This window comes from Lycorma delicatula, chromosome 12, assembly GCF_047948215.1.
Source record: "Lycorma delicatula isolate Av1 chromosome 12, ASM4794821v1, whole genome shotgun sequence".
NCBI classification, from domain to species: Eukaryota; Metazoa; Arthropoda; class Insecta; order Hemiptera; family Fulgoridae; genus Lycorma; species Lycorma delicatula.
The window spans coordinates 57,176,649-57,204,338 of NC_134466.1; the positions used below are offsets into that span (position 1 = coordinate 57,176,649).

A 27,690-nucleotide genomic window follows, 5' to 3' on the forward strand; every position below is an offset into this window, starting at 1 on the left:
ACATCAGTTATATTATTATGTTTGCGATTATTCACGATCAAGTTGGTTACTGTAAGATGTGTGCACGATGGGTTCCACATTATTGACTGACAACATCAACGTTTTGTGTCTGCTCTTTCTTTTCTCCAACGTTATTCAAGGACTGGTCCACATTTTTTTAAACAAATCATTACAGTGGATGAGAGCTGGATGCTTCATTACACTCGTGAGACTAAACGAGCATCACATGAATGGAGACAAAAAAATTTGTCGCAGGCAAAAAAAGTGAAAACATCCTCACATGTTAGAAAGGTTTTATGACAGTTTTTTCGATTCTGAGGAAGTTATTTACAGTGAATTTACGCCCTGAGGAACAACAATCTTTGTATTTTTAATGGAATAGTACTATAAACCCGTACTCGTTAGCCAGAAAGATATACAGCTATGCTGTTCATCAGATATGTGCCAATTCGGCTTGCAAACAAGCTATACGTATGTATCTCGCATAACTCAAAAAATATTAGCCGTAGAAAGTTGAAATTTTGGATTTATGACTGTTGTAACATCTAGTTGTGCACCTCCTCTTTTGATTGCAATGGACTGGATTAAAAGTGTCCAAAAAAGCCCAAAAAAAAAAAAAATGAATTTTGGACGTTTTCTTAACTGCAGTAATAAGCCCTCATTGAGAGCTTTTCAACGGTGTATTATAAATGGTACTTATTTTCATTGGTTCCAGAGTTGTAGCCAAATAAAATTAAATTTGGATCTTACAAGGGGAAGGCACATCGGTTCGAATCCGACTTCATATACATATACATATATATATATATATATATATATATATATTTTTTTTTTTTTATTAATAATTATTAATCTCTGATTGTAAAAAACTTTTACAATAAATAATTCAATAATAATAAAAAAATATGAAAAAAGATCAGAAGTTATTTATTATTAGTGAAATAAAATTTTATGTATTTTCATTTTAATTCAAAATTTTTTACAGAGGTTAATAATTAATAAATCAATATATTTAAATTAATTTCTATGTTTTTTTTAAAAATATATATGAAGTCCGATTCGAACCGATGTGTTTCATGGTTACGGATCCGACACGTTCTCACTTACACCACATAACTACTCGAACGACGTGAAACAAAATTAATACATAAACTAATATAAAATGCTGATACGGACACCACAAAAAAATGTGATGCAAGAGGTATCCACCACAATTGCATTGTGGTGGATACCACAAGTGTAACTGTTCACTTTATTAAAAAATTGGAGAATCGTTTCTCATTTTCAAATGAAATAAGTTTAAATGAAGTACAAAAAAAGATGTGTATATGTAATTTAATAGGCGTGGTCATGTAGTGTTCACATCATATTTTTTATTATCAAAACATGGTTAATCACGAGTTTACTCCTCAAGGACAAACTGATAATAAAGAGTACTGCATAATTGTTCTTCATTGGCTAAGTTCGATGCAAGAAATCACAGCTTTGGGAAAATGACGATTATAAAATGGTCTAACCCTATCTAGAGATAAGGATAAATTACGCGTCACAACCTATCTAGAAATTTTTGGCAAAACACGGGATCAAACAATTTCAGCAGGCTCTTTACACACTATACATAATTCGCTACGATTTGTGCCTCTTTCCTAAACTTAAAATTCTTTTCAAAAAAAGAGATTTGAAGATAAAGAAAAAATCAAAAGGAATGTGAAGGGAGAACTTTGGTATTCCCTAAAATATTTTGAAAAATGTTTCCAACCATGAAAACATCCATGGGGTAAATGTGTTACACCATAAGGGGTGTACTTTGAATGTCATAATTCACTAACTAGCGTCTCGGCCTTTCATACGGAGGTCCCGGGTTCGAATCCCGGTCATGTATGGCATTTTCACACACTCTACAAACCATTCATCTCATCCTCTGAAACAGTACCTAATGGTGGTCCCGGTTGTTAAACAAAAACATAAGAAAATAATTACTGAACTAAATAGGTTAACTATTTTTGTTTTTATAAGCCAAGGTCAGATACTTTTTGATCAAATCTCGTAAATTTTAATTGGTTTATATTTATCCATTTTTAATATGGCATTTTCTATTTTTGATTTGAATTATCCCCCTTTTTTTCAATAGATTTATCATTAAAAAGAAAGAGGATTTTCGTCCACTGTTAAGAAATAGAACAATTTCTTTATGTAAGCAAGAAATACAATGTTTTATATATTTTTTTGTATGTAGCTGTTACGATGTGAAGAAATATGGTGAGACTATTCATCTGTAAAGAAAAAATAAAATGAATTGAGATTTCTAACAATTTTAATAAAATTTCTGCTTTCCTTTACAACTATTTTTTTTCATCACAGCATTATTTTTTGAACTTGTATTAACGTAATATTGTTATTAAAACACGACTAATACCTGACCTGAAAGTTTTCCCCTCGCTAACTGCTGTGTCAGCGTACTAGTCATCGTATTGTACTAATCTGCTGTGTTTGCATTTTATTTACAACTGTGTCATGTTATTAATAAACGAATGATATCATGTAGTTTGATAGTACAATATACCCATAGTATAATATACCCCGCTCGACCGTCCCACGAACGCCAACCAGCAGTTCGGTGTTAAAGATGGGCAAACCTTCGGCTCACTTATTGTAACTCAGGGAAAAAGTTTTGTCTATCTTTACCGAGAATTACAACTCTCGGTAAATTTTATATTTCTACAGAAACAGCAACTTTATTAAAATTGCCATCTATAAATCATGAATGATAATTTTTCCCTGACAATCGCCTGTAGCTACAAAATAACTTGTCCTGATTGACGACTAATTCATCAACGCCCGGCAAAAACTACTGAAAATTGATAAAAATTTGTATTCATGGTTTTTCATACGGTGTAAATGCACAGCATAAGAAAATATTTTTTTTTAAATCCGAATTTTAAGGGTTAAAATAGAGTAACAGTTAAGTTTACTATTTTTTTTTTTTTTTTAATTTCACGGTACCAAATGAAGATATAAACTTGATTTTAGGTGTGCATAACCTTCATTGAAAATACAAAAATTAATTTCAACATTTTTTGAAATTCTAAATTTAAAGGGTTTAAAAAAAAGGTCCTGTGAAACTCTTCACAGGAAGAGTTGAATGACAAGTAGCGTGTGAATATGCCATGCCTGACCAGGATTCAAACCCGGGTCCTCCGGATGAAAGGCCGAAATGCTATCACTCGCGCCACGGAGGCCAGCAAGTTTAAAGGGTTAAAAAATATTTTGAATATTTTTAAAACCCGGATATTTTTTTTCGTTAAAAAATATCTCGGTATCAACGTGATTTTTGGATTGTATAATCTTCATGTGAATATATAAAAACCAGGTGTTAGATATTTGAAATTCAACCTTGAAAGAGTGAAGAAAAGTAAAATATTTGAAACAATGATTACACATTTTCTCCATTTTTGATTCTAGTTTTCTTTCTTTCTTTTTTCCTGTTTAGCCTCCGGTAATTACCGTTCAGATAATACTTCAAAGGATGATATGTATGAGTGTAAATGAAGTGTAGTCTTGTACAGTCTCAGTTCGACCATTCCTGAGATGCGTGGTTAATTGAAACCTAACCACTAAAGAACATCGGAATCCACGATCTAGTATTCAAATCCGTGTAAAAATAACTGTCTCTATTAGGACTTGAACGCTGGAACTCTCTACTTCCAAATCAGTTGGTTTGGGAAGACGCGTTCACCACTAGACCAATCCGGTGGGTATTTTAGATTTTACTAAGCGAGAAATTCATTCTCAAATAAGGCTTGCAAATAGTTTCAGATAAATATCTAAAAACCATTTTCGGATTTTTTGAATTTTATTATATTAAGGCATAAAAAACATAATTTTTTTTTTACATTTATCGTTTTTAGGGAGTATGAGAATTTTCTTTGTATCTATCCACTTCTTTCATCCTTCAAGAATGTTCTTCTTTCATTTGTATCCACGTTTTTCTATTTGTTGATTTTTTCTTGAAAACCTACCTTTTTGAGTTGCTTCTTTAAAAAGTGTTCTGCTTCTTATTGCGTTTGTGTTGATTCAAGCAATTTTCTCATCTTTTCCTGTTTCCCGAAACCGTGTGGGTTTGGATTTTTAACTGCTTAATAAGTTAAAGAGTTCTTGGTTAGTTTTTATTATCCGTTTTGTGTGTGCAAAGAATTGTAGTTGGTTTTTTTACATTACATTTGTTAGTTTATAAATTTGCAAATGCATTTCTCTGTTAGATCTTAATTTTTATCTTAAATTATTATTTTTAGATCTCAAAATTTTCCTTTCAATTTATTTTATTTTTTCAAGATTTTCAGTTCAGTCTATTTATTTCTGTTGAATAAACTATATCGGGTTTACCCACTGTTTGGTAGTGTCTTAGTTCTGTGTTCCAGGATACAGAATGTTTCTTGCACGTATTTCTTGTTATTTGTAATACTCGTTATATTTTCTGTACTCTAGATTCTACCGCTACCTTTTCTTTTGTTCGATATGCATTCATCAATACATTTAAAACAATCTGTTTAAGATATTGTAGTTATTTATTTTTAGATTCTGAGGTTTATTTCAGATGTTTGGTATGAATTCCGTTTTTTCAGAGATTATTTGTAATCCTTCTTTAACTGCTTATTTTTGTAATTATTTTGATTTATTCTTGATCATTTTCAAGTGAATCAAGTGTTATTATTTCATCATCATTTCATCTACAAAAGCTAGAAAATCTATAATGATCTAATTTGGTTTTTTTTTCCAGTTGTACCCCCTTTTTTTGATAGATTTCATAAGAAAGCTGCCTAATGTAATGGGTACCATGATTCTATTTCCGGAAAATTTCGACATATCTTCGCGTTTCACATCCCACAGACCTCAAAACCACCGTCAGCTCAAAAGTTCATGTATACTTTTATATATATATATTTCACTTTTTTTGGACACGATAACTGCCGTAATTTTTACTAATCACTTTCAAATTATTCTTTAAAAATAACTCGACTCAAAATCTCGGTTGAATTCGTTAATGGCCAAAATCGGACAATGGGGGTGGAAATGGAGGTCCTTTTTCGTAAAATAAAATATCGCTATAACCTTTTCATTAAGTAAAATATCGAATTCGTTTAAAGTTCCTACTACTCTTTGGATAAGGGCCTAAAACTTATCTAAGTAAAGTTTTTTTCATATAACCAACCATTGGCCCAGGGCATGGAAAAAATGGAGTTCTGAAGACAAAAAAAATTATACCTCCCTTAATAGGTAAAGTATCGAATCGGTTTAAAGTGATCGTTAATCCTCTAAACATTACATAAAACCTATGTCTGAAACAATTTTTGGTATTACCAACCCTTACGGCAAAGGATGACTAAAATATAACTGGAATTGTAAGATGAGGCTTGTCGTGATAAACACGTGAAACTTTTTTCACGTGCAACCATTTTCGTATTGAGTAAATTTAAAGTTTTTCTTAACTTTAAGGTGGACATTTTTTTATTCCCTACTTAGCACCGGTGAAATCTATCTCCGCCTTCCGGCGTGCTGAAAAAGATAATTTTTCATATATTAAGCCTCCAGAACTACCGTAAGGTAGTTCCTTCATCCTTCAGAGGATGAATGAGGATGGTATGAATGTAAATAAAGTGTAGTCTTATACAGTACCAGGTCGATTATTCCTGAGATGTGTGGTTAATTGAAACCTAGCCACCAAAGAACACCAGTATGCACGATCTAATATTCAAATCCGTATAAAGTAACTACCTTTACTAGGATTTGAATCTTAGAACTCTCAACTTCGAAATTTGCTGATTTGCAATTTCGACCTCACCACTAGACTAACCCGGTTGATTTCTAAAGTAGCAAATTTAAGTTGTTTCTCTTAATAAACTAATTAATTATATATAAAAATGTTCAATTATTTATAATTCAAATAAGCCAGTCTCCGTAGTGCAGTGGTAGCGTAACGACCTTTCATCCGGAAATCCCGGATTCAAATCCCAGTCAGACTTGGCATTTTTCATAACCTGCAAAATTTAAATTCTATTTCTCACGAACAAGTTCAAGCACATGTGGCGAAATCAACACGCTAAAAAAGAGAAACAAAATTATTAACTGAACATTGTTTGATTTATATAACAACATTGCTGAGTTCGTTCAAGGTAGACCGGTCCAGAAATTCACGAAAATATCGGCTGTAATATTAGTTGTATCTGTTGTTACTTAGAAAAATAAATAAATAAAATATATTTAAATTATATATCTTATTAGGCATTATATTATTTATTATACCGGGGAATTCGAAAAGGACTCCACTACTTTAAAAGCATATAAATATTTATTGAGATAACTTACAGATTCGGTTGAGATTTCATTTCATAGGAAAATAAATAAAGTTTTGACTCACGTAGTTCATTAGTACTGAATTAGACCCCCAGTACTGTCACCAGTGTTGTTAAAAATGGATACATTTACTGGTGTGGAACGTGCTCGCTGTGTGTTTTTGTTTCACGATTTGGTGTCAGAAAATCCAGTTCAACGTTATTTTCATAGATAGTACGGTAGGGAGCCTCCTAGTAGGCATACAATTTATTCTTGGCACCAAACCTTCTTTGAGACAGGTTGTTCTTCCAGACAGAACGGCCCGTTCTTCTTCCAGGAGGCAACCACAAACGGTATCGTTTATCCGAACATACTTCAAAATTTTCTAATTCCTCTGTTAGACAATAATAACCAAGATAGTCGATATTACTATCAGCAAGACGGGGCATCACCTCACTACCGCCTAGAAGTTCGAGAAATTCTTGAAACTTAATTCCCAGGTCCATGGATCGTTCGTGAAAGTCCAATCGCATGGCTACCTTGCTTCCCCGATTTGACCCCGCTAGATTTGTTCTTGTAAGCTTTCATTAAAGATCGTACTTATGTGCTATCTTTGCCTGCTGATATTTTTGAACTAAGACTTCCAATTAACGCCGTAACTGGAAAGGTAACGCCCGAATTACTGGCTACAGTCTGGAACTAAGTCGACTTCAGCTGGGATGTATGTTGTATTACGTGAATTATTTTTTTCAAGGTCCGATCGGTCGCGAAATAAAAACCCGTGCAAAAATCGGATGAACCTTTGCGCATATGTGTTGCGCAGCGTCTCTAGTACGTCCTTCAATCACGCCGCGTCACTTCGTTTAGTTCTGAACACGCAGCTAGCACGTAAACATGTCTACAACAATCCCCGATTGTGTGAAGTGTGAAGTGCGTGCGGTAATTCGATTTCTTCTGGCTGAGGGGTGTAATGCGGCTGAAATTCATCGACGAGTAAGTAATTTGTACGGTGAAACTTCAATGAGTGACAGCAAAGTGCGACAATGGTGCAGGAACTTTAAAGCAGGACGTACAGATGTTCGTGATTCAGGCGGTCAGGGAAGGAAGCGAGTGTCAACCGATGATCTCGTTGAGCGAGTGGATGAGGCAATTCGAGAAAATCGTCGGTTCACAATTTCTGTATCGAGCGATTCGTTTCCTGAAATTTCAAGGTCTGCTCTCTACACCATTGCGAGTGAGAGACTTCAGTACCGCAAACTGTGTGCGAGATGGGTTCCCAAAATGCTGTCCGACCATCACAAAACAATGAGAATGGATGCCTCCCTAACGTTTCTCCAGCGCTACCACAATGAAGGAGAAGATTTTTTGAACAAAATTGCCACAGGGGACTAGACATTTCGAAACTGAAGAAACAAAAGAACAATCCAAACAGTGGATGCATTCTCATTCTCCCAGTAAACCAAATAATTTCAAGCGAACCTTCTCCAACAGAAAGTGTATGGCTACTGTGTTCTGGGACTGAGATGGAGTTCTCTTGGTGGAATTCATGGAACGTGGCACGACCATCACTGCAGCCTCATACTGCCTACGTGACTCTTCAACGTCTACGAAGAGCAATTCAGTATAAAAGGAAAGGAATGTTGTCATCAAGCATTGTCTTTCTCCATGACAATGTTCGACCGCACACTGCAGCTGTAACAAAGAAGCTCCTGCAGCGTTTTCGTTGGGAAGAATTTGATCACCCACCATACAGCCCGGACTTGGCTCCATCCGATTTTCACCTCTTTGTTCACATGAAACACTGGCTAGGAGGGCAAACATTTTGGCACAGACATCGAGCTGCAGACCAGCGTAGAAACATGGCTGAAAACACAAGCGGCTCCGTTCTATGACGAGGTTATTGGAAAGTTGGTATCACGCTACGACAAATGTCTAAATCGGAGTGGCGATTATGTACAGAAATAGCGTAACTATGTAAGTACTTGTTACAAATAAAAAAAATTTTATTTTCACTGCGGTTTTAATTTCGTGACCGATCGGACCTTGAAAAAACAACCCTCGTATAAATGAAAGCGGGTAACAAACTTGATGAGTTTTTCTATGAAATGAGATTTCAACCGAATCTGTAAGTTATATCAATAAATTTTTATATGCGTATAAATTTGTGAAATCATTTTTGAATCACCCGGTACTTTATTTATTAAATTTTCGCTGATTTTCATCAGAAAAGTTTTATCAAACAGCATCTGTATCCTCTTTTTTAATGACGAGACTTGATCCGGTCTGAAAAATATGAAATATAATAAATTAAAACTAATTTTAAATTTGTATTTCTTCATATACCCCCTACGGGTTTAACCTTCTCATTTATTAACATATACAGATTCCCCTCTCTTTCTTTTCTACTTTCCCTTTCTCTTTTCTTTTCTCAAACTTTCTCTTTCTGTCCTATTGGCACCGATACTAAATATGATTCATTCAAATAACGTTGATCAGTTTTAGAAACATACGCAATTTATACACATTTTTACACTTTCCCCTTCAGAGTATATTATTACAGAAACCGTTACTACACAATTTCATCTTCCTAATATCATTACTAGACCTGTAAAAATCGATTTAAATTAGGTATATGTATATAAAATTTTAACTCACGTTTAAAATTATACGAATAATTAGTTTTTTTTTTTTTTTTTTAAATATTGATGTCCCTGGCGGAGTGGTGACGTCTCGGCCTTTCATCCGGGAGTCCCGCGTTCGAATCCCGGTCAGCATGGTATTTTTCGTACGCTAAAAAATTCCACTTCCATATTCCCACGTATTGTTTAAGTTTCTCTGTAGGTTTCTATAATGAATTCATCAAAATGACCTTGGTTATTTATATAAAGTGTAGCAGAATCACTGAAGTAGTCGTTACGTATCTTGTTAACCTTATCAGTATACGATTGTTCTTCAATAATAATTTTTTTTTTTGTATTATTCCTTTGATTAATTTTGCCATTTTTTATTGTACTTTATTAAACAATCCTTAATTAATGATGATGCTTTGAACCGAAGGTACTGATTTCTTTAATTATTATTATTAAAAAACTCAACGACAAAATAATATTGTTTCTATATAAGACATTTTTTTACTAGAATTACACAAAAAATGTATTACATTCTTACGTAATTTATTAAAAAATATTAAGATGGTCCTTTCTTTTAAGCTAAACTGTAATTTTGTTTTAGTTTTATATATACATAAATATAAGCAGTGAAGCTATAATTTTAAACGGTTAAAAATTACTCTAGAAAGTAAAAAAAATTATATATTTTTTCTTTTTCTAGATGAATTAATTCACCACAGAAGCTTACAGAGAAACCATATAAATGAAATATGGAAATGGAATATTGACGTATGAAAATTACCACGTCTGGCCGGGATTCGAACCTGGGACACTCAGATGAAAGGCCGAAACGGTAAACTTAAGCATTTCTATTTTTATTTTTTTTTAATTTAAATGTTTGAAACATCATCAAATTAAAAGAAATATCCTCTCTAGAAGCTTAGGAATAATTTAATCTGAGCCGCTAAATATAAAGAACCTTAAAAGAATGATTATTTATAAATCGGTTTTATTTAATTTATACAGAGTGATTCAGGAGGATAGGGCAATACTTTGACAACTAATTCTAGAGGCTAAAAATAAGAAAAAAGTTCATATAAACATAGGTCCGAAAACGCTTCGTTAGCGAGTTATACAGAGTGAAAAATATTTCGCCCGTGTTTCAGTTCCTCCGGGTAAATTAAGGCTTTCTGAAATTCTGCGAAAACTTACCTACTAGACACATCTATTTTCTTTTTTGCAACATTTTCTTCTAAGTTTTGGTCGGTTTTGTTGTTAATAAGAGTCGACATGTTTCAAATGTTAATTGTTTTCTGTTGACATTATTTACATCAATCTTCTTATAATTAAATTCTCTACAATTTATGTTTAAAAAACGTATAATTTATTGCCAATTTAACAACGTTATTGTACGTCAAAGGTAAAACAATGTGTTTTTTGACCCTATTTTTGGCGTTTTACATGGGATATCGTAGAAACTAAAAGAGATACAGTTCTGTGACCTATTTATTTCGATTTCGCAGCTCAAAAACCATAAGAAACAATTGAATTTGCCCCTTAATTGAATTTCCAAAAATTTCAGAAAGCCTTTATTTACCCGGAGGAACTGAAATTCGGGCGAAATCTGTATAACTCGCTAACGAAGCGTTTTCGGACCTATGTTTATATGAACATTTTTCTTATTTTTAGCCTCTAGAATGAGTTGTCAAAGTATTGCCCTATCCTCCTGAATCATTCTGTATATAAATTATTTATATAATAATTTCCACTTACCGACAATAATTAATACTAATATTCGAGCGCTTTCGGATTATTAATCCATCCTCAGGAACGATGAAGTGTTATACATTATAAAAATTTACTCACATATTAATTATACTAAATTGAATTTTATTAAAATATAAATATACAGTTGATCGTCAAAAGGTAAATACAATTGAGACATGTCATACTGACATGACGGATCATGTTAACTGTATTTTACCTTTTGACGATCAGTCGTTATATTTATATTTTTATAAAATTCAATTTAGTATAATTAATATGTGAAGTAAATAATTATAATGTATAACACATCATTATTCCTGAGGATAGATTAATAATTGGAAAGCGCTCGAATATTAGTATTAATTATTGTTGGTAAGTAGAACAAATATATAAATAATTTATATATTAATACCAATGGGCCATGCTTAATAAAATACATATATATATGTATATAAAGTGGTTATCTGGTCCCTCCTGGTGCCCCGCGGTCGGCCCTGACCTTCCCCGGAGTATTCCATAGCCCCTGAGGGGATCTCCAAGCCGGTCGGACCTCACCTCAAGGAGCGGATCTAACTTCTTTTTTTCTATTAGTTTGTTTCTTTAAAAATGCATTTTTATAAATTTCATAAAACCATTTTTCGTGATAAGGAGTAGATCACTAATAAATATTTCTCATGAATATGAATCAGGCATAACTATATTTTCAATCATGTAAATTTTTATATCCGATTATAATAAAATAAATATATAATTTAAGTTTCGTTAAAATACTTTATGAACTGAGCAATGTGTTTATTACCCATATAATAATGTTATTGTACGTCAGACATAAAAAAACAGGTTTTTTTTTACTCCAGTTAATTGTTTATCCTCAAGAGTTTTCAAAAACTACATCAGATACTATTCTGGGATCGTTTTATTCGACTTTGCAGGTCAAAAACCAAAAGAAATCACTAATTATGCATTTCAATTAACGTCCTAAAAATATCAGTACGACCTTATTTCACCGGGGTAACCGAAATGTAAGGGAAATCTTTCATTAGCCGTAATTCGCAAACGAATCATTTTAATACATATATTTATATGAACTTTTTCCATTATTTTTACGAGTAGAGTAGATTATGAAAGTCCCGGTAGAACTTCGTGATACAATCTATTTTTTTTTTTGTCTTGTCATTTGACTGGTTTGATGCAGCTCTCCAAGATTCCTTATCTAGTGCTAGTCGTCATTTTAGTATACTCCCTACATCCTAAATCCCTAACAATTTGTTTTACATATTCCAAATGTTGCCTGTCTGCACAATTTTTTCCTTCTACCTGTCCCTCCAATATTAAAGCGACTATTCCAGGATGCCTTAATATGTGGCGTATAAGTCTGTCTTTTCTTTTAACTATATTTTTCCAAATGCTTCTTTCTTCATTAGTTTGCCGCAACACCTCTTCTCACTTCTCACCCATCTGATTTTTAACATTTTCCTTTAGCACCGCATTTCAAAAGCTTCTAATCTTTTTTCTTCTCAGGTACTCCGATCGTCCAAGTTTCACTTCTATATAAAGCTATGCTCCAAACATATACGAGGTGTGATCAAAAAATACGGTGAATGAATTTTTATAGCGGCAACTGCCGACGCTACATCCACATGCTGTAATTTGTCCAATAGCGTGATCAACTGAGACAGGCGGACAAGTTGTAACACGTTCGAGCTTGCCAGTCAGCTGCCAGAGCCGCTAAAGTGAGGTTGTGTTTATCGTGTCTGTTGCGCAACATGGATTTTGAACAACGCATTAACATTAAGTTTTGTTTTAAGTTGCAAAAGAGTGCCAAAGAAGCTCACGGTAATCGGTGTACGGCGATAATGTGGTACCTTTGAAGACTGTGTACAAGTGGTATGACCGATTTAAAAACGGAAATGAGTCTGTTGAAGACGAGCAGCGTGCGGGACGTCCAGTAACCTCAAAAACAGTTGAAAATGTGCAAAAAGTGGAAACAATGGTTCGTTCAAACAAGCGAATGACTATTCGAGATCTATCGGAAGACCTTAACATCTCGTACGGATCCGTTCAAAGCATTTTAAATAATGAATTGCAAATGAGACGAGTAAGTGCAAAATTTGTTCCCAGACTTTTGAGTGATGAACAGAAGGAAAATCGTGTGTCAATTTGCACGGAGTTGAAGGGTCGTCTTCATGCAGATCCGGATTTCATGGCCAAAACTGTAACTGGAGATGAAAGTTGGGTCTACGGCTATGACCCTGAGACCAAAATGCAGAGTTCCCAATGGATAACCAGTTCATCTCCTCGCCCTAAAAAGGCACGTCAGTCAAAATCCAACATCAAAGTCATGCTCGTTGTTTTTTTCGATAGTGAGGGCATAGTGCGATCAGAGTTCGTTCCAAGGGGAATAACTGTAAATTCTGAATTTTATAAGGGTGTACTGCAACGTTTGCGAAACGACGTACGAAGAAAGCGACCAGAAAAATGGACCGATGGCTTCCTTCTTCACCACGAAAACGCGCCGTGTCACACCTCGCTTCTCATTCGCGAGTTTTTGGCCGAAAAAAGTGTTCCTGTCTGTCCACATCCACCATACTCACCGGATTTAGCACCATGTGACTTTTGGCTCTTCCCAAAAATTAAAACTGTGCTTAAAGGAAAACATTTTGACACCATTGCTGACATTGAGAGGGCCACGACCGAGCAGCTGAAAGCCCTACCGTAAAACGCCTTCCAGAAATGCCTCCAGTCATGGAGTCAACGTTGGGATAAGCGCATTGCTAGCCAAGGACAGTACTTTGAAGGAGATTAAATCGAATTCTATGTAATCTTATTAGTTTTTTAATAAAAAATTATTCACCGTATTTTTTGATCACACCTCGTACTTTTAAAAATCTTTTCCTGACATTTAAATTAATTTTTGAATAGATTCTACATAAATATATAAATTAGCCGGTCGGGGCTCGCTTCGCTCAATCTTCCAGCAGAACTCGACCCCGTTGTGGCGTATTCCTGCTAGCTTATTAAGCGTTAGCACCGAAAGGACTTCAGTAGACGGTCTGAAGGGGAATTGCGTCGGGAGGACAGGCTTCATAAGCCTAGCCTTCCGCGGTCGGCCCATAAAATGGGTTCGATAACGCTGGCTCAACAACGGATTGGAATGCAACTAAATCCGTCTTAAAATCACTAAAAGAATAAACAAAACTTAAAAATTAGACCCGCTATTTAAAATTAACCCTTTAAAAAAAAACCCCCCGATTAGAATGATCCAGCAGCAAGGGACTCTGTCCAGGTTCTGCGATAAAGTAGGGAGTAATAAACTCCCGCCAACTTTGCATTCCATTCCATTCCAGCAGAACTCGCTTCGGTCGCCATTCTGGTCTAGCCAGAGGGCTCCATCTTCTGGACTCTCACAGTATTCGTTACACTCATAGTTATGAGAATAATACTGATAAATAACAATTAAAGTATTCAGGCTTTATAGAAACTTGAAATAAAGGCTAAATTAAAAAAGACAGAATAATAGTAATTATGGTAACTAAAGTATACACTCTTTTGATTAGGAAAACTTCAGAACTTATTTCTGTTTTTGAATATTGGATTTTTAAAGTGTTTCATATATATAATTTCTTTAAGGATATTTGTAATCTCATTTTCTCATAAATTATTTTATTTTATTTATTTGATCCGTTATTATTGCTAATTTAACTTAAACAATGTCGGCGAATCCTAAACAGTACGATTTTTTTTTAAATTCACATTTTACTTGTATTTCTTTTTTCTCTCAATTCCCGAATAAATTATCTAAAAAGGTAAAAAATTACAATTTTTAAAATATCATCACTTTTTTTTAATTTTTAGTTTGGATTTTTTATAGCGTTTTATTTTTTATAATAGTTTTACTCCTACAAAATTTATACCAATTGAGCGTTCTAAAATAAACAAAAAAGGTTACATGAATATATTAATATTATTACATTTCTGTATTTGGTAAATTATTTAAAAATTCAATAATTTCACATTAAAATATAATTTTTTCTTAAAATTATAATCATATTTTTAATGAAACCTGGTTAGGTTACAATTCAAGACGATAAAAAAATTAATAATGACAAATAAAAGAAATCTTACGTACTGAATACATATCCTGTGTATTATTATTATTACGCTTTTTTTTATATGTATAGAAAAAAATGCATACATCTATAAAAAGTTATATGAGTGGGGGAAAATCGTCGGGTGGGAGAAAGTTAGAATTCCCCAAAGAACAAGACTGACAGCGTAAAGCTCAGACGGGTCAGTCTGTTATTGTAGTCACTAAGTGTCGAAGTGTTAGTTGTTATTGTGCTGTAGAAGCGTATTTTATATATATATAGATATCAGAGAATACAATAAACCTGTTATCCTTGGATCAATGGACATACAACAGAGAGTTGGCTACTAAAAACGTATAAAACAACTTGTATTTTTATTTGTGTGAACGACAACAGATTTGCTGTTTTATTTTATCGAAAAGAATATTCTAGTTATAAAATCAGTTAAAAACAAAATAATAAAAATGCTTTACTTCAGTAAAAATAAGGTAAAATATACATCTTTTTTTACATTTTTTATTTTTTAGTACTTAACAATAATTTGTGTTAACCTTCTACGCCTTAAAACGAAAAATTAAATTGTTTAAAATGAAAGCGTTAATAACTAAGTTATTTGTAACAATATAAACCATTTGAAATTTATGAATTAATAAACGCTCGTTTTTATTTACTTTATTGGAAATTAAGTAACATTGCTATCTCATTTCTTGATTTCAGTTAATATTTAAGCAGAGATTATTATTTTTACTAGCATACTATCAGCCACACTATAATTAAGGATACATTTAACAAAAAAAAAAATGTTACTTAATTTACTTATCTATTGCAATTTTAAATATTTTGTTACAGTAAAAAATAATTTTAAAAAAATGACACGTTCTTATCTGTAACAAACAACGATTAATTTTATGCTAAAAGTAATAAGGAAAAAAAAATAAAATAGTTGTTTTTGTTTTGTTTCCATCTTTGTAAATTAACCACATTTTTATCCACGTGCAAGTTTAAAGAGAATCAGGTGAATTTGAACACTTATTGATCATAGTAAATATTCTTATTCCTTATATATTTAAAATATTATTTTATGTAGTATACATTTTCTATTTTTAATAAAGGTAATTAAATAGTAAGATATTTAAAGATATAACTAGGGGGCGCAGCCACCTGGATGTTCGCAGCCTCGCCCAAAATTTTGGGGGAAGCCGGTGTGACGTGATTCTCCGAGGGTTTTAAGCCATTACCCGTTCTAGTAGATCAATTTGGTCTTGAGTTATTGTAATTTTCGTTTTTTCTAGATTTAAATTAAAATATATCTATATATATAAAATTCTTTTCTTTTAAAAATGTCTTCTACTCGGTAGAATTTTTTTAATTAACAATTACAAACAAAGTTGCCGTACTATTTCATGACTTTCCTGGTAACTCTGATCAAGTCATGATTACTAAAATTTAAGCATCAAAATTTCCAAATTTCGAATATTTTTTTTTAGGGGCTTCCTTATTGGAGAAAATTTAGGAAAAAATTATTTATAAAGAAGTAATCCCTAACAAAAAAAAAAAAAAATGTTAAAGAGATTTGTTTAAAAATATTTTTAAAAAATTAATTATATTAAGTAATGGAAAAAAAATTATTCTCATTTTGGTTTGGAATATAATATAGGTTCAAAGCTTCTTTAAGTCTTAATTGCCTTGTTAAAGAAATAAAAGTGATGAAGAAAATACAAAAAAAAGTTGTTATTAAAAGAGAAATAGGGAAAACATTTTAAGAAAATTTCTCTAAAAATATTCATATATAGGTTAAACTTAACAAATTAGCTTAAGTAAAGTTTTCTCTACATCTAACAGTCCCTTAAATAAAGGCTACTATAAGAAAGAGAAAATTTTCAAAAGTTTTCCTGCATTTTATGTCCGAAATCTTTCATTTTAAAAACTTTTTAAATCTTTCTTGATATCTCTATATATGAAGTATAAACTTTAAAAAATCTTTGAAAAATATTTCAATCGAAAGGTGATAGAATACTGGGACAAAAAATAATATCTGTTAAGATTTAAAAAATTTATATTCTCTTTTTGATTTTTGATTTTTTTTTGGCTCTTTTAATTTTTTTATTATTTATAGCCGGGAAAGTTATGTAATACTTTGTCAGTTTTTTTTTTTTTTAAATCCGTCATCCGGCTAAAGCCACTTTCTAGGAAAGTCCTACAACTGTGGATTGTTTCTGAAGTAAAGCTTACACACAACTTAATTTAAGTAATATATTTTTACATTTCTTTAGTTCAATGATTGTAACTAAAGCGCGCGCGTATACTGTATTTAATTCGCGCGGGTACAGCGGTACTAGCGGCGACGGTCGGCACTAACGTAATTTCACAACTTACATAGAACAAATTTCGCTTGTACGATCGGTAGACTGGTGTAGCCGCGTGGCTTAACGCACCTAGTTCCAAGTTAATCGGGCGATCGAGTTCGAGACCCAGCCTGACCGAGTTGCTTTTTTACAGTTTAAATACTATTCATTTATTTAATTCTACCGCTCAAATGTGACATTACAACATAGCAGAAGACTACAATAGAATTATTTACGTTGGAGGTACGATTTTGTAAAACATTTTTTGCAAAAAATTATTATTTTTTAATATTTAACAAATGCGTCTAAGAAAAATATGATCTTAATTAAGCGAAATCTCGAGATATTAAGAGTGACCTTGCTTTACAGCCTAATTCCCCCCCACCCTTATTAGTTGAACCTTTAATGACATCAATGTACCGTATATAGAAGTAATCTGACCAAGTTTGGTCAAAATCGGTCCAATAGTTCTGGATATATAAGGTTATTTAGAGGCCAACACCGAACGCACGCGCGTGTACACGTACACACGAACATTTTTTTTTGTCTTCATTCATTTGACTGGTTTGATGCAGCTCTCCAAGATTCCCTATCTAGTGCTAGTCGTTTCATTTCGATATACCCCCTAAGAAATCCTACATCCCTAACAATTTGTTTTACATATTCCAAACGTTGCCTGTCTACACAATTTTTTCCTTCTACCTGTCCATCCAATATTAAAGCGACTATTCCAGGATGCCTTAGTATGTGGCCTATAAGTCTCTTCTTTTAACTATATTGTGTATTTATTTTCTCAATAACTAGATAATTTTTTTTTCTATGGGGGGGGGGGGGGTTGCAAGCCAAATAGGAATTCCAGAAAATAAATAATCCAATTTAACAAAAAAAAAATGTTAAATTTAACCGAATTTTGCGAAGCAAGTTATTTGTTTCGATAATAAGTGTTTTGTAAAATCTTAGTTGAAAGAAATTTTTTAAAACAGGTAGCCGGTTAATAAGTTTCAAAAAGTTCAAGATAGCGTATTTCCGTTGAAATCATCACCGTTAAATAATCGTCCTTTAACGGTTGCGCTCTGAGCACATTGGATTAACGCATAGATTTCTAATAGCTTCTGGTGATGCGTCAATCTATTCTCTACGTAATTGTCACGTAACGGTTCATTACTTTCTCCTTGATGTGTATGTTTTACGTTATTGAGAAGGAGATTTAAACTTATACGTAGATATTTGAGACTTTTATAATATGAGTGAAATTGGCAAATTTTAAAAATGTATTAAATCGATTAATTTTTTTTTTTTTTAAATGAAATTTCGCATATTTTGAATAAACTTATATTTCAGAATTAAAATTTTTGTTTAATTTATTTGAAATATTTTCTTCCTTTTTACTTCCTTGTACGAAGTAAAGGACGTATTGTAATCGCGAAAAATTTCGATTTTCAGATTTCAACGGAAATATCCATTTTAAACATTCGTAAATCCATTTTGACTAGTTTCGGCGTGACGTATGTACATTTGTATCTCGCATAACTCAAAAACGATTGCCTGTAAAATGATGAAATTTTTTATTTAGGACTGTTGTAACATCTAGTTGTGCAGCTCCCCTTTTGATTGCAGAAGACTGAGCCAAAAATGTGTATACAGTCAGACTTCTAAATAAAGCGGGGTTTCAATTTTGAACATTTGGATTTTGGACTTTTTCTTTACTGCAATAAGACCTCGTTGAGAGCTTTTCAACGATATATCTATCATTACTGGTGGTTATTTCCATTGGTTTCAGAGTAATAGACAAATAAGATTTTAATTAATGAAATATTTGGAAATTACAAGGTGAAGGTACATCGGTTCAAATCCGACTTCATTTACATATAATTTTTTTTAACTTTTTTTTAAAATTTAAATATATTGATTTCCTAGCATACCCGGCAATGCTTCGCTATTGCTAGATTTGAGTATATATATATATATATATATATATATATATATATATATAGAGAGAGAGAGAGAGAGTGAGAGAGAGAGATTAAATGAACACAGTTGAAAGTTTGATAAAATATTAACAAAATGAACATTACAGAACTTCACAAAATTTAACCTTTCCTTTTCCCCCTTTTCCCATTTTCATTTTTAACATATTCCCTTTTCCCATTTTCCTTCCCCATTTCCCTTCCCCTTTTTTCCCTTTCATCTTTCCCCGTTTCCCTTTTTCTTTTTTATTTGTCCCCCTTTCCATTTCCTTTTCCCCGTTTTCTTCTTTGTTGTTTTTCAATTTTCCGCTTCTTCTCTTTTTACCCTTTCCCTTTTACCTTTTTCGATTTTTCCCTCTTTCCCTTTCTCCCTTTTTCCCCTTTCTCCCTTTTTCCCCGCGCGTAAATCGGTCCACTAGTTTTTTAGTCTACAGCGGACACACATATTGGAAACACTGAAATGGAATCGTAAAATATTTAGTATAGCGTGTGTTGTTTTTACGTCCAACAGATAGCGCTGTTTTTTTTTCAAAATAAAACATGTTTTTACTTGTCACGTGTGACATCTTAGGTACATAACAACACGCGCGTATTCGAATGCAACGTTGTGCCAAAATTTCAAAGCAATCGGTGAAGAACTTTCGGAGATTTAAGATTTTGAACAAACTAACATTTACATGTTTATTTATATATAGATTAATATTATATACCTCTCGATTGTAAAAACAAATTGTTTAACAATAAATAATAATTCAATAATAACAATACAAAAAAAAAAAAATGGAAAAAATCAGAAGTTATTAGTGAAATAAAATTTTATGTACTTTTCGTTTTAATTCAAAAATGTTTACAATCAGAGGTTAATAATTATTAATAAATCAATATAGTTAAATTAAAAAAAAAAGTTGAAAAAGATTATACGTATATGAAGTTGGATTTGAATCGATGTGTGCATGGTTATGGATCCAACACGTTCTCACTTGCACCACATATCTACTTGAACGTCCTGAAAGGGAAACAAAATTTATAAATAAACTAATATAAAACTAATCCTATCCTGCACCTTGTTAAGATTACCGCAGGATAGGATTACTAAGAGAATTATCGATCGATCAATTTTGGTCTTTAAAATATCCGCCATTATGGATCAAAGAAATTAAAGAAGACATGCAAGAATTAAATTTGGATTAAATTTTCGGATTTACTTAATAAATCCGAAAAATAAAAATTTGTTATTAAAAATCCGATTACCAATTTTAAGTAAGAACTTTTAATTATACAAAAAGGGTTTATTCAAAAGAGGATCGTAAAGCATGATGATTAAGAATGACTAAATATTGGGAGAAAGTAAAAGCTAAGAACTTAAAGGCCAAAAGATATCGGCAAAAAAGACTTGAATTATTCTGACTAAAGTGGTCCTTTGCGGCCTTAAAAGTAAAAAAAAAATAAATAAATAAAAAATGCTAAGGAAATTTTTAGGGCCATTTTTCTGTGTAACTGTCTACTTTATTAAAAAATTGGAGGATCGTATCTCGCTTTCAAATGAATTAAGTTTAAATGAAGTGCAGCAAAAATGTGTATATGTAATTTAATAGACATACAAGGAAGTTATGCGGTGTCCACATCAGTTTCCTTTTATTTAATTTGTAAGTTCTCTTTAATTAAGTCTGTTTTAACAATTAATTTTAATTAATTCTTTTCTATTTTTAGCTTTTTTTTTAATTTCTTTGCGTGATATATACCTACTTCTTTCCTTTATTTGCAACCGCTTATTTATGCATTTTTTCCTGCTTGTCATATTCTCTTTTAATTTTTTTCTACAATCTCTATATTTTTACGAGTAGTACGACATTCTGTTGCTCCTCGTTATCGATGAAAATGGTTATACATCTTTAAAATATAATTCAGTCAAATTTGTTTTTTTTTTGTTGACTAATTACGTATATTATAGTTATAACGGCCAGTTCCTATGGTGGAAACAACGGGATACCAATTTTTGATATGACCAACCCTTACGGCAAGGGATAACCAAAATGTTGCTAGAATTGTAAGAAGATGGGGCTTGTGGTATTCTAAGCATGTGAAACTTTTTTCACTTGCAACCATTGTCGTATTGAGTAAATTTGAAGTTTTTCTTAACTTTAAGGTGGAAATCTTTTTTATCCTCCACTTAGCGCCGATTAAATCTATCTCCGCCTTTCGGCGTGTGCCGAAAGGGAGTTTTTAATGTTTTATAGATTTAAATAAATTATTTTAAATTAAGCCCATTTCGTAAGTTACCCATTGCATTTATGTGTAAAAATCTTAATTTTTTAATATATCTTACTCTAGTATTTCTTGAAAAACAGTTACTCAATTCTTCAGCCCTTTCTATAAAATCACAACTTAATTTTTAATTATAGCTGTATTTTGTTTAACAATTTCAAAACTTTATTTTCTAATTTATTATCACCCTTGGGGATTATTTCCTTAATAATGAATTTTACCTGAATTCTTTTCCTTGAGTTGGAAGCCCCCAGAATAAAAAAAACGTTTTTTCATTTTTCAAGAATACAAAACGAATTCCAGTTTCATTAAGTTTTCTCAAGCACAGAAACAATCATTTTTTTATTTTACTCTTATAATAGAATTAAAAATAAATATTTTTACATAATAATGTAAAAAAAGAGAATTCAAAATTTTCTATATTACTTTAAATTGAATACAATTCAAAAATGTTTTTTTTTATTTTTCTGTCAAATAATTAAATAAAATTATTTTTTTAAAAATAAATATACAATTTTTATAATAAATTACTAAGAAAATCCAAAAATAATACGATTCTAAAGTATAATTTTCAATTGATATTAATAATCAGAAGTTTCACCAAATCAATTATTTTAAATTTATTTTACTTCTAATTTTATTTCACTAATAATTTTTTTTTTCTTTTTTTATAGTAAAATTATTTTAACAATCAATGGTTAATTAAATTAATATAATTAAATTTAAAAAAAGAAAAGTTCAAAAAAGTAAAAAAAAAAAAAAAAAAAAAAAAAAACAAGGAGATAAGTCTGATTCGTACCGATTTGCCTTACCTTTAAGATCCAAAAATTTCATTAATTAAGATTTAATTTTAAAATCCAAAATTCAAACTTTCAAAAAAAATCCAAAATAAAAAAACCAAAATTTCCAACATCCTACGGCTAATCGTTTTACAGTTATGCGAGATACATACGTACATGTCTGTACGTACGTACATAAGTCACACCGAAACTAGTCAAAATGGATTCAGGTATATTTCCGTTGAAATATGAAAACCGAAATGTTTCGGGATCACAATACTTCCTTTACTTCGTACAAGAAAGTAAAAATGATGCTCCTAATAAATTCGTTTTTTTTTTTAATTTATTTTTAATCAATTTTTAACTGTAGAAATTTTTGTTTGGAAAAAGGTACAAAATTCATCAGATATTTTCATAGAAAATAAAATAATAAAAATATATCTTAAGTTTGAATGATTTTGATAATGCATTTATTAAAACAGATAAGTGGATTATTTATGTAATAGTTTTCACTTACCAATAACTTTTAATAGTAATAATGTTGGAGCGCTTTCGGATTATTAAGCTATCATCAGGAACAATGATGTGTTATGCATTATAATTATTTTCTTTACATATTAATTATACTAAATTGAACTTTATAAAAATATAAATATAACAGTTGATCGTCAAAAGGTAAAATAAAGTAACGTTATCCGTCATGTCAGTATGAAGGTCTCAATTGTTATCTATAACAATACTGACTTGACGGGTAACGTTAACTTTATTTTACCTTTTGACGATCAATTGTTATATTTATATTTTTATAAAAATTTAATTTAGTATAATAATGATAGTGAAGTAAATAATTATAATGTATAACACATCATTGTTCCTGAGAATGTATTAATAATCGGAAAGCGCTCGAACATTACTATTAAAGATTGTTGATAAGTGGAAAATATTATATAAATAATTTATATATTAATACCAACGGGCCATGCTTAATAAAATTAATGTAAAAGATAAATGGAGTCAGTAGAAGAAAAAAATTATAAAAGCTTTGTTTCGTTAGAAATTAAATTTTGATAGTTTATTAACAGTTAAAATTGTCACTTTGAAGTTAAAACAGAAAAAAAACAATTAAATTGAAAGATTAAATTTTATTATACTATACAATATGCTACGGATCTATAGAGATACTTGTCGTATTAATGATTTATTTTCTTATCAATATTAATTGAAAGCGCATCTCATAATAATTGTATCTTAATCAGTTTCTTAACTGTATGAGTTATATTGTATGTTTGCCGATTAGTATTAGCTTTTATTAGCTTCATAATTTGTTTTAAAAACCCCATTATGTACAGAACACAATCATTAAACAAAATTCCCCTTAAATTAGAAAACTAAACTGTTTCTAGCCGCACAAAATTTTTCATCGGTCAAAAGAAGAGCAGTTTTTAAAAAAAATATAATTTATATACAAAAGCCCATAGAGTAAACATTTGATAACAACTTTGATATTTTACACATACGCTAGTAAGGACTACATATTAACACTTTGACCATTATGAAATATATAAATAAACAGCGATATACGAAGTGAACAGATATAATTCAAATTACACTACAATACGTGAGCTGAAAGTTTATCCCTCGCCAACTGCTGTGATAAATGTACAGTACAGTATATACAGTATAATACAACCCATCGGGTTGTTCTAGTAATGAAGGCGTCTTCCCAAACAGCTGATTTGGAAGTCGAGAGTTCCAGCGTTCAAGTCCTAGTAAAGTCAATTATTTTTACTCGGATTTGAATACTAGATCGTGAATACCGGTGTTGTTTGGTGGTTGGGTTTCAATTAACGACACATCACAGGAATAGTCGAACTGAAACTGTACAAGATTACAGTTCATTTACACTCATACATATCATCCTCTGAAGTATTATCTGAACGGTAATTACCGGAGGCTAAACAGAAAAAGTATACGAGTATACTAATACAGTACAGTATATACTATAGCGGGCGGATTATAACTGTGCACATTGCGTGCGAGAGTGATAGAATTACAGGACGGGTGGAACATTTAGTTAGTCATTCCTTTACTAAAACATCTCGTATAGCTCCGTATATTTACGTAATATGCAGTACAGATAAAATATTTTCAGAATAGTTAATAGCAACCGACAGGGTTGGTCTATTGGTGAACGCGGCTTTCCAAACCTGCTGATTTGGAAGTCGAGAGTTCCAGCGTTCAAGTCCTAGTAAAGGCAGTTCCTTTTATACGGATTTGAATACTAGATCGTGGATACCGGTGTTCTTTGGTGGTTGGGTTTCAATTAACCACACATCTCAGGAATGGTCGAACTGAGACTATACAAGATTACACCTCATTTACATTCATACATATCATCCTCATTCATCCTCTCAAGTAATACCTTGCGGTGGTTCCGGAGGCTAAATAGAAAAAACGGAGTCTTTCAATGAAAGGAATCCCCCAAAATTAAATGATTTCTTTGCGATATCCGGGCGGAAAATTTACAGGGTGTTCTTTTTCGCTGAAGTAACATTGCTAATGATGCGTATATGGCTCTTTACCCAATTGCAAGATTGACCAAAACGTTTTATTTGGCAATAAAATGATACGGCTACTAATTGACATAACTCTATACAGGATTGGTTAAATGACGTTTTTTTCCACAGTTCAATCGGAAGGCTTGGACCCAGTGACAACGTGTTTGCTGCGGCTCCAAGATTATCCGATCTGACTCCATGTGAATTTTTTTCCTTTGGAGTTATATAAAATATTTTCTAAATATGCCTCCGTGATTTATCCGATTTGAGATTGAAGTAGCTGTCACTCCAAGATAGCTACTTTTATCAGTTGGTTAAAGTACGAGAAAAATTGTCTTAATTGATTTTATGTGTCTCGTTTGATGAAAGGTGATCATATTGATTGCTCGTAATGGAGGGCTGTAAGAGTTACGCTTTCATTTTATCCAAAATCCAAAAATTTTGGATTTTTTTGGACACATTTGGTACAGTCGATTGCAATCAAAAGGGAAGGTACACAACTAGATATTACAACAACAGTCCTAAATCCAAAATTTCAACATCCCACGGTTAATCGTTATTGAGTTATGCGAGATACATACGTACGTACGTACATATGTCATGCCGAAACTAATCGAAATGAATTCAGAGATAGTCAAAATAGATATTTTCGTTGAAATTTTGAAACCGAAATTTTACGCGGTTACAATACTTAATTTACTTCGTACAAGGAAGTAAAAAGAGTTTAAAAAATATATATGTATATAAAGTCGGATTTGAACCTTTGTGTGCATGGTTACGGATCCGACACGTACATCACGTATCTGCTTGAGCGACGTGAAACAAAGTTAATACATAAATTAATACAAAATGCTACGGAGATTTTTAACAGCAAAAAATCGATATATGCAATTTAATAGGCGTTCAAGGAAGTCATATAGTATCCACATAAATTTTTTTGGTTTTAAATAAACCAAAAATTCTAAACTGCTGATCAAAGTATATAACAAGTTAGAAATGTACTCATTAGAAGAACAATTAGCACAAGTATTTACGCATGCTGAATTAAGAAAGCTACAGAGATATTTAAAATCCTACGTAATATTATATAAATCAATCGCTAAAAATGGGTGATATAAATACTTGGATTATAAATAATTTATCGCGGAATTTCCGCTAATAAGAGATACATTTGCACAATTCAGGTTTTACATAGTTTAAATGATAATAAGGCTAAATAATATAAAAGTTGTAGGTTTTTTTAAATACGTAATATATATATGATAAAGAGAGAGCTGAGAAAAAGGACTAAAAATAAATATTATTACATCAGACAGATAAAAATAACTAAAAATAAAAAACGTCTTCAATTTAAAATCATTATGAAAGAGCATGATTTCTTCACTCGACCGTATCACATAGTGAATAATAAACAGTCTTTCTGTACGTACATTTATAAAGATTTAACAAAAAAATAAAAATAAAAATAAAACAAAAATAAAGGAATCACTTTTCTTTAAAAATAAAATCCATTATAATTGTTTTCTTTTTTACATGTTTTTATATATTTTTTAGGGTAGCGTAAATCTAACTTTCGAATTAACGCTCTAATTCTCTCCGTTTTAAAATTGCTTATTTAATAATTAATTCATAACTTCCTTAAAAATAGTCTGTAATTCGTTTAACACTTCAAAATGAATATTTTATTTATATACTGTAAGTACAAGGTGAACTACATTTTTGTTTCTTTGTTTAGTGTCCGAAACCACCGTAAGGTATTACTTCAGAGGATAAATGAGGTGATATGTATGAATGTAAATAAAATTTAGTCTTGTTTACAGTCTCAGTTCGACCATTCCTGAGATGTGTGGTTAATTGAAACCCAACGACCAAAGAACACCGGTAGCCACGATCTAGTATTTAAATTTATATAAAAGTTACTGCCTTTACTAGGATTTGAACTCTCAACTTCGAAATCGAAGCTGAACAAGCAACCCTTAATATTTTAATAATTATTTAAAAACGTAAAGTTAAATTATACATAGTGATTCACAAAGAATGTAACAAACTTTGAGGACATATTCTATTGGTGAAATTAAAGAAGAAATTTCATATAAACATAGGTTAGAAACGCTTTGTTAAGACTATCGGCTAGCGAAAGATTTCGCCCTGATTTCCGCGCCTTCGGTAAAATTAAGCCAGACTGTAATTCTTGGTACAGAAATTAAGGGGTAAATCTAGTAGTTTAATCTGAATAAAAAATTGAAGAATATGTCCAAGAATTATATTTTTATTAGTTTTCGAAAAACCTGGGGTAGAAGACGAACGATTGAAGTCTAAAAACATATTATTTTATGTTTGGGCTAAAATAACTTTGTTAAATGAGTTATACACGTAAAAGGTTTAAACAAAATTTGTAGAGCATTTGATTCTGAGTAAAATGGTATGAATAAAGTTTACAGAAACGAAATGTTAACGTAAGAATTTTGAAGTTTAAAAAGAACAACAATATATGCCAATTTTAACTAGGTGTTATACGAAACAAAATTTTCACTATTATAAAAATTAAAAAAAAATAAATAAATATTTTTAGAAAAATAAGTACAAGCAGAAACGATAAAACCAACTTACAAAATATTAAATAAACTGCTTAAAATGTCCTTTACCACAGTGGATACGACTTTCTTTTTTCTATTTAGCCTACGGAACCACCGTAAGGTATTACTTGAGAGGATGAATGAGGATGATATGTATGAATGTAAATGAAGTGTAATCTTGTATAGTATCAGGTCGACCATTCCTGAGATGTATGGTTAATTGAAACCCAACCGCCAAAGAACACCGGTATCCACGATCTACTATTCAAATCCGTATAAAAATAAATGAATTTACTAGGATATGAACCTTAGAACTCTCAACTTCGAAATCGGCTGATATAACACTCTGCCCGACAAACAATGTTTTTGGTGGATTTCCGTATTCAGCAGGGATTTTTGGAATTAG

At 31.5% G+C, this 27,690-nt stretch overlaps 1 protein-coding gene and 1 long non-coding RNA gene across 2 annotated transcripts in view; both read left to right on the forward strand.

Moving 5' to 3' along the window:
* Positions 1-9,795, forward strand: part of LOC142333152 (uncharacterized) — a 116,170-nt gene extending 106,375 nt beyond the window's left edge. The window contains exon 4 of the long non-coding RNA XR_012758542.1: positions 9,661-9,795. This is a non-coding gene — a long non-coding RNA (uncharacterized LOC142333152). The remainder of the gene's footprint in view (positions 1-9,660) is intronic.
* A 5,184-nt stretch (positions 9,796-14,979) lies between these two features.
* The window catches only part of LOC142332738 (serine protease inhibitor 88Ea-like), a 53,753-nt gene continuing 41,042 nt past the window's right edge, over positions 14,980-27,690 (forward strand). The window contains exon 1 of the mRNA XM_075379346.1: positions 14,980-15,282. Within this exon, the coding sequence (XP_075235461.1) occupies positions 15,259-15,282 (24 nt within the window). The 5' untranslated portion in view covers positions 14,980-15,258. The remainder of the gene's footprint in view (positions 15,283-27,690) is intronic.